A 12,080-nucleotide genomic window follows, 5' to 3' on the forward strand; every position below is an offset into this window, starting at 1 on the left:
TAGCATGCTATTCAGACAAAGACCCTCACATTAAACCACAAATTAACCCAAATTAGTAATAAAATAACTCTCTTTTGGAAAGTTATCTCACCTCTAAACTTGAATCCTTGCTTGCCCTCGAACAAGAGTATACCTAAAAACCTTGAAAAATGAAAATTCTATAAAGTCATGGAACGTCTTGCCTCAAGCCCTCCTTTCTGTTTTCTACACAATACACAGTCCCTTAAATATGCTTCTGCCAACTAAAAGAGAGTAACTCGGACTTTGCTCTTACCTAGGGAAGGCTATTTTCTTTTGCTCCAGCATCTTCCTACTTTCCTTTTCAAAAAACTCAATTCACCTAGAGACTCATTTCTTAGACTCTCTTTTCCTTGCAAAAAAATTGCTAACTCTTTTATTACATGTTTGGGCTTCTCAACTATGAGCTACTAGCCCTTCCTAATCCTGTAGCCTCGTACTGATAATATTTTTTAGGACTGAGTTACAGGATTAAAAAGATAAATAGATGTACAAATTTGAGCTAGAAAGGGTGCCAAGCAATGTGAATGCGTACACCTCCAAACTTAAAAGCATGCATTGTCCTCAACACAACGAAGGACAAACTGATATATGCTCCAGCACGCCCTCAAACTTTAAGATGCAAAGAAGATATGAAGTGAAGGGCAGTAGGCTTCACTAATCGAATGTGTAGCGTATAGATGGGGATAAGAACTGGTGTCTAAAGAGGGTGTAAGGTCCAACGTAGTAATACTAAAGTAGGGTTTGAATCTGGATAGATGAGGTATGGAAAATTATCAGCTAAGTGTTCGTAGTTTGTGACTAGTATTCATAGAAGGATGCTGGGCTTTGGTACTAACTAAAACCTAAACTAGAGAGAAAACATAATAGCTTGCTACTTGAAATTAAAAGCCCTAGAGTAATCCAAACTTGTCGAACTGCATAAACGCTAGCATTACTACTACTCAAGAAACTAGGGGTAGAGACAAGATGCACAAGACACTTGAGTAGCAGAAATATGCCATGTTTTAAAGTAAACTTTTTTTTTTCCTTAAAACAAGTTATTTTTAAAAGCTCCAATGATGGAGATTGGAAACAATATCCTTGAGGCAACAAATATTTCTAATGGTCTTTGTGGCATTCATAATTTATTAATTCATGTTTTATCGTAAAATATGAATTAATAAACTTGAGACATTTAAAATAAAACAAAAAAATTGTTTTTCTATTGACCAATAAAAATTATGGGATAATTTAAGACAAAATTTAGTGACCGCTTTCAAATAGGTGTTGTCAGCTGCTAGCTCTTTTCTCGAACCACTGTCCGAAATTGGAAGATTATTTCAAGATTTTCGAACATATTCCAATCTGTATTTGCATACTATTTTTTTATTTGTAGGTGATTAATCACACCTCATAGATGGTTCCTCTTTTCTCGGAAGAAACCCTTTAAGGACGGATTACATTGGCCACCCCACGTTGTGATGGTGTTATGACAAATCATCCATTCAGTTTCTCCCATTATTTTGAATAAACAATAACACAACTAGACTTTCATCTAGATAATACTTTTCTTTTATGTCTATTCTATTTCTTCTTGTTTTATTTTTTATGATTGTTTTTGGGTGATATTACATTCATCAATATTACAAAAGGATCACACTCCTTGCAGTGGTTTTCCTTCTAAAAATGCTTTGAAAAGCACCAAAGATCTCTTGGGTTGAGTTTCTGGAGCTAAGTGGGAAGCACCCCTTATGGTTGCAAAAGATAGAAAGTTACCATACACTTGAGTCCAGCCACCAACCTGTCAAATGACAATCATAAAAATGTAATTTACCACAACACCCTTTTTCCTTTGTTATGTTAAGAAACTAACAAACCTGGTTATCCACGAGCCAAGCTCTGTAGGATACAGTTGTATCTAGACCCAAAGCCTTCGCTAATGAACTCACCAAGGTTCGAGTCCCCATAAATGGGATGACTGAATCTTGATCACCGCTGTTAGAAATATAAATGAAAGATTCAATTGATATTAATTAACCTATTTGTTTATATATTTTTTAGTTCAGGGGCAGTTTAATACATGATATCTCAGAGTTGGAAGTCCTAAATTTAAATTTCCATCCCGTCATTTCCTCCTAAATTAATATTGATATTCACTTGTTGGGCTATTTCGTGGTAATTGTTCAAGCTCACAAATAAGAGGATTGTTAAGAATATGAATAAAAGGTTATCAGTTCACAAATAGAATAATTCAGCCAAGATTGATGAGTCGAAAGAGACACGATCTTAAAAAAATAAGGGACCTAATAATTGTTTGTAATAGACATAGGCTATTTTTTCATTGCCAATTGGTTTTGAGATTGATTCCGATGGATATTGATATGATATATATATTAGAGCCCAAAAAACTCAAACGAGCATCAAGTCCAAAATTGGGATTCGACTAAGATCAATGAACCAAAATAGCTACAATCTTGAGGGACATGTTAAGGATCTCACATTTAAAAGATAGGATCTAATAAACATTTATAATATAAGTGAGTTACTCCTCTACATTGCTAATTGTTTTGAGATGGAATGTCGTGAATATTGATAAATTGGGTCGGTGGCTATTAAAAAAATCATTATCATTCCCATCAATTAATATACTCATGCATGCTTTAGATTTTTGGGATGTGTTACCTGTAAACCAAGACTCGGATTTGAGACTTCACAAGTGAGCCAACGACATCAAGCATTGGTATAAACTTGTTCTTTTGATCATAATACCAATCTCTGCAAGTAATTAATTAAAATGGTTAAGGACGACAAAAAGGGATATGGCAGACAGCAATTTTTTTTGTTTGATTTCTTGGCTTCAAATATTGGGAAGAGAGATTGCATTACTGACAAATTGTTGTTGCACAAGCTCCATTCAGTAATTCCAATGAGTTGGGCGTGGAGGGCATGCTGCACATCTTTTCTATTTAAATATTTTGCTGTATTTTCTTGTGAACACGCATCTCTACTATTGCCACCATTTGTTTCCTGTCACATCAACACTATTAATTATTAATATCAAATAAGAAACGAATAACATTATCGAGGAGGAAGGAGGGGGCAATTTTTTTTATATCCGTGAGTGTCAGATCAGCTTTAATCTCACGGGATAACCACCTGACCCTACAATATATGGTGCTAAGAAACACATAAGAATTACTAATTTCTAAGTTAGGTGGTCATCATTGAGTTTGAATTCATTCCCTCTTAATTAACCCTAATCCCTTTGCACCAATGATGGTTAAGGAGATGGCAATTGTCCCATATTGGATTAATAATAAATGAGGTTAAATTGTAATTAGTCAGATCTAGGGTGTTTGTGGCCGAGGGTTTGGTTAGGAATGGGTTGGCTTAAGATGTCGTCTTCATGTTTTCGCCATGGATTTATCAAGCCTTTAGAATTTGTTCGATAAAATAATCGCGGGTTTCAACAATATTGTTGCTCAAAATCCTCTCACATAGTTTTCCTAAACCACCAAAGCTCCACGAGAACAAGTTTCTTAACTACGCTTAGGAGTTAGATTAATATGAATAAATAATTAAATTTACTCTAATTCATTAGGTTAAAACACCAATAAAGCATCAACTTATATTAGTGGGACTCTAACCCTATATTATCTTAAGTTTTTAAGTTCATTGGTGATTGAACGTGTTATCAATGACAGAAAAATGATTTTTGTTCAAACTCCTACACAGTATATTTTCTCCATAGTTAATATTGATAATTATTTTTTTGGGTATTACTCATATCTTGAAACCCATGAGTAAGTATAATGTTAAAGTATTAAATATACAAATAAAATTTAGGTTAAAAGCTTCTGGTTAATCTTTTAGGGCTGTGTCTATTTAGTTTGTTATTTTAAAAATATTATTATAAATCTTTTTATTGATATTTATTTTTATAAGTTGAATCCATATTCCAATACCAAATAAAATCCTAATATCAAAAAAAAAAAATCTAGATATTTATGGACTAACAAATGCAATATTTGAGCTTAAACTTTGTATCATTTTTTCTTCTTCAATAACTCTCAAATTTTGTACTTTTAATACCATGTTAAATCACATGCTAATTAAAAACAAAAAAACAAAAATGTACCATATTTTAAAATGAAATACCAATAAAGACCTAAATGCAAGAATAATTTAAAGCGCAAGGTCTAGACTCACCTGCAGGTGACTTTGAGCGGTTGTTTGGTGACGAGTGGATGACGAGGTATAGAACAATGAGGTGAGTGGATGAATCAGAATTGTGGCCTGTGATTTGTCGGTGAAGGGACAAACATCACCGATGACATTGTAATAGTCTATGAAGTTAGAAAGCTCTTTGGAAACCTTGGAGACAACGAATTGGCAATCCGAAGAAAGGGTGCCTTGGATGGCCTCTACTACAAGTCGTGAACTGTTGCACACTGAAGTGAGAAGCTTATAAGCCGAGTCTGAAACGACGCCGTGTGACCACAAATATTCATCCCTCGCGTTGAAGTCCTTGCCCAAGTCTAGAAGAGGATTTCCTATCTGCATCCAACGTCAATTACCATATATTAGTCTCTATGATTGATTTGATTTTCCATATAATTTTAGCCAGTGTTTTTAAAGTTTCAATTTGGCCGATATAGTTAATTTTAAGAGTTTTTCTTATCTTGCACCTGCATTATATTAAATACTAGTTTATCGACTTTCTTTTGCCACATTGGTTAATATATATGATAAGGATGAGGATGGTTTAGAAAATTTAACGAAATTATGAGAACTAAAATTTGGAACTGGTATAATCATTGGGACGAAATTGAGACCAACGCGCTCCTTAGGAATTAAAATGATAATTCAATCCATCATAATATAATTTTTTAGAACTGCATTTAAATATATATAGAATTGTGTTCTTCCAACTCACTGCTATCCCCTTCAGTTTGATATTCACTTTAGACTTAATAATGAGCTGCGCCAATTGTGGAACATAGTGGCCTGTTACCATAGGAAGTAAAACATGTTGGAAAATTAGCTTCAAACCATCTTAAAATTACATATGTTGAATTTATAAATACATGATACACACGCTAGATATGTATTTTAGTCGTTAATGTAGGAGGATGAAAACTAAGTTATCATATCTTCTAAATTCATTATTTGAGAAGCTCTAATAAAGTATGGCTTGCAATAAAATATAATGACATTAGCTACGAGCTACTATTATTTAAGATGTTTTGAGATCAAAATTGAAATCAAATATGAGAAAAAAAAATGTTGAAGCTTTAAGGGTTTGCGAGAGAAACACAAGTAAAGAACGCTAAGCATAGATATAAATATAGAAGTAAAGAGAAGATAAAATGTTATTATGGCCATAAGGGAGCACATTTGATTATAAATTGCTCCCAACTAAAACATAAGATCAAAAGGGAGGAGAAAATGGTGATAAACTGCTGGCAAATTTGCATGAAAGTAGTATGAATCAATGGAAGTGTTAATTATGTATGAGAATGCAGTTGTTGATGAGTGGATATTTGATTCCAGATGTTATTATCATGTGACACCTCACATGAATTATTTTCAAGATTTTGAGTAACTTGAAGGTAGCAAGGCAACAATCAGCATTGTTTTGTAAAGAATATAGAATCAAATTGAAACTTTATGAGGGAAGGAAAGAATATTTTGTCTACTATCCGTTTGCTCCAAACTTAAGAGAAATTTCTCCTGGCCAGCTTTATAAAGGAGGTTTTAATTAGTTACGAGACAGAGGGAGGTGTAGTTAATATATATATATATATAGGTTCACTTTTAAGCGTCCTTCACCTGCTTGGATATGAAAACTTCTCAAGAAGACAGTTAGGAAAACCTCAAAATCTTAGTTATTTGAAGGTGTTGGAATATGCTGCATAAGCATGTGTTAAATAAAATGAATTAGAGCTACGTGTAAGAAAATGTATCTTCTTTGGTTATCCATATGAGGTGGAAGTGGAAGGTTATAAACTATGACTGTTTGAACCAGGTCATAGACGATGTTTTATAGTAGAGATGAGAAATTTAACAAATTTGACATACCTTTAAGAGTTATTCAGGTAGTGTGAGCTGCCACTAATCCCTAAATAAAATATGTCTTCAAATTTGTTTTAGATGGGAATTAGAAAACTCAAGTATTGTTGAACCATCAGGTGAACAATCTATTTGTAATAATGAAGTTGTAAGGGTTGATGGCCAGTTTGAGTAGATTACATGCAACCTGATCAAAATGCTAATTCTTAGAGATTGATGTAGCAACTCAAACTATATAAATGAATTGATTAATTATTTATCTTGATGGAATGATTTTAAATATTCTATTTATGTTCATGTATTCTTCAAGCCACTGATCTATTGATCTTAGGTTAATTGATCTTAAACTTAAAACCTTATGCTTGAGAGAGACGGTTTAGAGTCAAAATTGAATTTCATAACTGAATGAGTTTTAAGATCCTCGAGAGATTTAGAATAAGAGATCATTAAAGTACTTAGTTCATTTAAAGTATTTGCTTGGTATAAAAACTATAGATAAAAATAGTGGTTTCTTAATTAATAAAGAAATTTGACTAGCACTCGAGATGGGCAATTGAAAAGGCTCTTGACCTACCAAACTGATGGTTCAATATTGAGCTAGTAATTATTTGATTAACTCATAACTTCATTGACTAAACGAATTTCCTATGACTTTCTTTTCATATATTTTCTCGTCATTTGTGTCCATTTAATTACGTAATTCACTCGTTTTGACTTCATTCTCTAAATTAATTTGAGTGTTTGTAACTCTGGTATCGAAGCGTGACCTAGAAATTCAACCTAAGGACCCGTACACTTTTGGTACCACAAATCGCAAACATTTGAGTTATTGTCAGGAATTATTGACAATTATTTAGTTTTACTTTATATTATTGAAAACTCACTTGGTTTTAATTTACATTTTTTTATCTTACTGATTTTTGTGTGGTGTGTTTTCTCATGAGGGTGTGTGGTGTGTTTTATCGTGAGGGATGTTATCGATTACTCATGTCCAAAGACAGGGAAGTAGCATCCTAAAATTAAGAAAACTTGTCATTGCCATAGAACTCGCAAGATGATGATGATGATGAAAAAAAAAATCCAAGGAACGTCACTCATTCCACCTTTGTGCCAACTTCCACCCGTTTCTCAAATTCCGCAAGTCCCACCCTTTCAACAATAGCCACAGATATTAGCTCAAGAAAATCAAAGAGCCATTAGGATGCCATTAACTTATGCCTAATATTTTATCTACAATCTCTGCAGCTAGACAAGTTTACTTATTGGAAGGAGAGAATTTAGGCATTCTTAATTACCAAATTGTTTCCACGACCAACACAACGCCCAACTTAGAATGGAAATTGGGTCATTTCGGTAGCAAGACTTGGAGCGTTGTGAGGCATTAGATTGATACAAATAATACTTGAGAAAACGACCGCAACATGGGTATCTATATTGGCTACAAATTAAAATGTTTTACAATAGGCGGAATGGGCAGTTGGGGACCATATTAGATGATGAAGTTGGCGGCACTCTACTGTCCAAAACTTCTTAAACTTTATGGAAAGATATGATTGCCAAATAGTTATCAATTGCCTAGTGCATGTTTAACGTCAAAGATAGTTGCTGGTGTACATAAAAAGTAGATGAGGTAAGTTCCCTAACATCTCAAATTGCAGTGCCTACTAATACTTTTTGCTAAACTTTCACGGTCAGGAACTTCTCAATCGGTTTCGCAGCAACAAATACATCTCCGTATCATAAAGAGCAAATCATTGAACATGCTCAGTTTGTCAACAATACAAATTTTAATTATTGAGGTAATCAAATGCATAACACCTACTTAATCCTCTAATCCTTAACGGGTCATCCTTGAAGTCATAGGTTCAATCTGTTGGGATTGGTGGAACCAAATCGACATTGGAATGAGCTAGGAGCGAGTCTGGACGAGTCAAGACGCGTCGGGACATCAAAGGAATGAAAATAAATAAACGCAGGCACAACACCGCGGCAATGCAACGAAAAATGCGGGACGCTTATTTGGACGTTGAAGACGCTAGGACGTTTTATAAAAGGGGCATTTTTCTTTCATTTTGGTTTTGAGCCGAATTAAAGTAGCAGCCATGGGTATATGTTTGCAGTCGATTTCAAGAGGGTATTGGCAGCATCTTTGTGACAGCGGCTAGAGTTGGCAGTACACAGGGCAGATTATATTTTCGGAGTAATTTGTTCTCTATTATTATTTTGTGAGTGTTTTCATTCCTGTACCTAAATATACTGTGTTAGCTAGACGACTTTTATTAGGACTTCTCGATGGTGAGGATATAACAGCGCTTAACACCCAACCTACTTTAAAAAGGAGGAAGAAAAAACTACTAGACAATAACAATAGAAAAGGCATGTAGGAGGTATTCGAAATAATAGAATTTATTTGCAGAGTGGATATAGATACCTCCGTAACTCTCTCCAGTAACGTAAAAATCTTTGTTCCTGTATTCTGGAAATTTTTCGAACCAATTCTGGAGAAATAAGAGATTGTCTCGTGCTTAACCAAAAAAATAATAATAATAATCAGAGCCAGTTATCAGTTATTTAACATAATTAAATGTAATTTCTCTTTGGATTTTTGCAAAACAGAACAAGGTTAAAGAAACTTGAGAAAATAGCTAGGGGCAACAACAAACCTGTTATAGCATCGTCGATTTTGGAGTAGAAAGATGTGTTGGCAGAATACGAGAAACCAACTCCTGCTGGTGACTCCAAATATAATATGTTTGCTTCTGAACCAACAAACAAGGAAAAATAAAAATAAAAATAAAACAATCAACAATCAACAATCAAAAACTATATATATATTTTTTAACTGCTTGGTTTCATTATTTTAAAAAAGATTTAATTCACATAGTTTGTATTTCAAAAAATAAAAATAAAAATCATATAGTTTAAAATTTTCAATTTCATCCCTATGGTTTGGTTAAATTACAGAAATCATTCTTAAAACATATTTCACTCAATCCAAAATATACGCATTTTCTGTTTTTCTTTTTCTATCTACTCTAAATCCTATATCAACCAACACAAAGACAAATAGAAAAGATGATGATTTCATTATGACTATATTAAATAAAATAATATCAATATTAAAATATAGGAACGAAATTCATAATTTTTTCTTTTTGAAGGAAAAAAAAAAGTTTAAAATTTATATCTGACCTGTGTTCCAACTGTAGTGATTGTTGACAAGAGTTTGTCCATTAACTTTAAAGGGACCATGCTCTACGAAAGCTCCTGCTCCAAGCGACGAACACCCAGGACCTACAAATACAAACACACAATCCCAATTATTATTTATTTCCCTCTGTTGCACCCATTAAATTCAAAAAATCAATAAGATTGTAAAGCCTTTTTTCTCTCTCTCTCTCTCTCTCTCTCTATTTTATCCCTCTATATCTTAAAAATTTAAAGATTAATTGAAATTTTTTTGTTGGAATTAAAATATTACTTAAATACTGAGGAAAATATTACCTCCATTGAGCCACAAGACGAGAGGCTTGGAAGAAGCGGCCGGAGCTCGTGCTTCAACAAAGTAATAGAACAAAGCTCTTCCTTGCTTCTCATCAATTGTGATGTATCCGCCGAATTGTTGGAAATCCGCCTCAGCTGGTTGGTCAGGCAACTTCTCAATTTTGTCATTCAAAGGAACAGACACGGACACAGACACGGATACGGAAAGGAACAACGTAGCCAGAAGGGTTATGGTTATGGTTATGGTTACGGGCATAGCCATAGCAAACCACGACTCAGAATAAGGCTGCATTATTGCTTCTATTTCTCCCTTTCAACTCTGAAGCCTATAGGAGATAAAATTGGCAGCTGATTCCCTCGTGTATAATGTCTACAAACGCATATGGCCAAGAGAGGAGTGAGTAATTGGAATTCAAGTTTGATGTTAGTCCACTCGAGTCTAAATTATGGTGGGCCTCCCTTGTGGGGAATGATTCAATATGAGACATACATATCTAAGTAACTTCAAACAATCAATTATTTCTCGTCTTTCTTTCCGTCGGTCGTTGGAAGCATGTGATGGACAATCACAAATTTAGAATCAACAAGACTTGTTTGTTGAGAATAAAAAATTTCACTTATATTGAAATTTCTCATAAAATATACTTGGTTTACAAACTCTCACAAACTCTCTTGTTTTTCTTCTCCACACACTTGCTTGAAATATAACAAGAGATCATTTTCTCTACCAATTCATCCATTATTCATCTCTAAAAGCTTCTATTCACGTTTTAATTCGTTTGAGAGATTTCATTTTGAGAGATCTTTAAGCTTCCAATTTTATTTTCTTTTTAACCATTTGAGGGATTTTATTTATAAGATTTTTTCTTACAAATTTGTATATCTATTAATTGAGAGAGTTTGTAAGCTTGTGCATTCAAAATTCCAATTATTGAGGGTTGCTCTTAAGCCCGAAAAAGAGTGTTGTAATGGTTTGATCCTAAACCGTGGAAATGATCGGGTTTATTCTTGTTCCCAGAAAAATAACATTATACCGATTGGACTCTAACCCGTGGAAAAAGTCGAGTTCTTCAATTGAACACCCAAGAGGAGCTTGGGAAGTAGAGTAGGCCGGTGTTGTCGAACCACTCTAAATTTTTGGTGTCATTTTCTCTAACCCTCTCTTATTTAACTATGAAATTAATTTTATATTTTTATTTGTTGCATGAATTAATTGTTGTATTTTGTTCTTCATGTTTATTGTGAATCTTTACATTAGAACTAATTAGAATGCATGAAATGTATGTATAATTTATTGAATAATTTGTGTTAATATTATTTATTCATAAAAAGTTTCCTTATTTGTTTAAATTGGGCCCACCGTATTAAAAACTTATAAAGTTTACTTAAAACCCTATTCATTCTCCATCTAGGGTTATCATCCGATTCCAACAGTTGTCGAGATAGATTATATAGTTGCATCTTCTTGCACAATTCCAATTGTCTTGAATAAATTCCTTAACCAAACTGCATGACACACACATCATGATATGCAGCCACATATTCGACCTCACAATTAGATAGTGTCGCAATAGCCGCTTTTTAGAACTCCAGGTAAAAGCAATATTGCCAATAAATAACACAAATCCACTTGTGCTTTTTCGATCATTAAGATCTCCAGCCCAATCACTATCACAATAACCTTCAAGTTTGAATTCTCCATATGAAGAATACACAATCCATAATCTAGCGTACCTTCGAAATAATGAAGAATTCTCTTTGCTACTTTTCAAATGAGTAGTTGTAGGAGATTCAATAAATCGACTCATCAATCGAACGCTGAAAAGAATATCTGGTCTTGTGCACGTTAGATATCTCAAGCTCCCAATTGCTTTTGAAATATGAAGGATCAATAATATCTCCATCACCATATTTTTACAATTTCATTCCAGTTTCGATTCGAGTTGCAACTGGTTTAGAACTAAACATCTTGAATTTCTGAAGAATTTCTCTAGTTTATCATTCTTGAGATATAAAAATTTATGCATTTGTTTGCTTCACCTCAATGCCAAGATAAATATGACATAAAGCCCATGTCTGTCATCTCAAATTCTTGGATCATTGCCTATTTAATTCGTCAAACATGCTTGGACAATTTCCTGTAAAAATCAAGTCATCCACATATAGACAAACCAACAAAATATCTCCATGATCATTAGTCTTCATGTAAAGAGAATGTTCATGTGGGAATCTTAAATACCCATTGTCATAGAAATATTTGTCAATTTTGCTATTCCACATCCTTGAAGTCTGTTTCGACAAATACAGTCCCTTATTCAACTTTAGAACTTTATCCTCTTATCCTTTCACCACATAACCAAGAAGTTTTTCTAAATATACTTCTTGTTCAAGATATCTATTCAGAAATGTCGATTTGACATCCATATGAAAAATCTTCTATCTATTTTGAGTAGCAAGTGTAATCATCAATCTTATGGTCTCCAAGCAAGCAACGGGAGCAAATG

General features: G+C 33.6%; 1 protein-coding gene across 2 annotated transcripts; it reads right to left on the bottom strand.

Annotated features, from left to right (window-relative positions):
* Window positions 1-1,356: 1,356 nt before the first annotated feature.
* Window positions 1,357-9,974, bottom strand: LOC111024586 (serine carboxypeptidase-like 45). 2 transcript variants are annotated; one of them, XM_022302300.2, is made up of 10 exons: window positions 9,577-9,974; window positions 9,265-9,366; window positions 8,736-8,831; window positions 8,504-8,548; window positions 4,937-5,007; window positions 4,210-4,557; window positions 2,891-3,027; window positions 2,683-2,775; window positions 1,878-1,995; window positions 1,357-1,801 (listed from the first exon to the last, which is right to left on the bottom strand). In XM_022302300.2, exons 1-10 carry the CDS (start codon window positions 9,866-9,868, stop codon window positions 1,655-1,657), a joined length of 1,449 nt encoding a protein of 482 aa, XP_022157992.1. In that variant the 5' UTR covers window positions 9,869-9,974; the 3' UTR covers window positions 1,357-1,654. The 2 variants fall into 2 exon arrangements, with proteins under 2 accessions (XP_022157992.1, XP_022157991.1); XM_022302299.2 differs by having other exon boundaries at window positions 8,504-8,596; window positions 9,577-9,973.
* Between the last annotated feature and the right edge of the window lie 2,106 nt (window positions 9,975-12,080).

This window comes from Momordica charantia (assembly GCF_013281855.1).
Source record: "Momordica charantia cultivar OHB3-1 chromosome 5 unlocalized genomic scaffold, Mcharantia_2.0 BLBB01000005.1, whole genome shotgun sequence".
NCBI lineage: Eukaryota > Viridiplantae > Streptophyta > Magnoliopsida > Cucurbitales > Cucurbitaceae > Momordica > Momordica charantia.

Coding starts and splice junctions, on each gene's coding strand:
- LOC111024586 (XM_022302299.2), bottom strand. CDS start 9,868: ATGCAGCCTTATTCTGAGTCGTGGTTTGCTATGGCTATGCCCGTAACC. Junction 8,597..8,735: donor AATCGACGATGCTATAACAG/GTTTGTTGTTGC, acceptor TTTTTGGTTAAG/CACGAGACAATCTCTTATTT. Junction 2,776..2,890: donor AGCTTGTGCAACAACAATTT/GTCAGTAATGCA, acceptor AATTACTTGCAG/AGATTGGTATTATGATCAAA.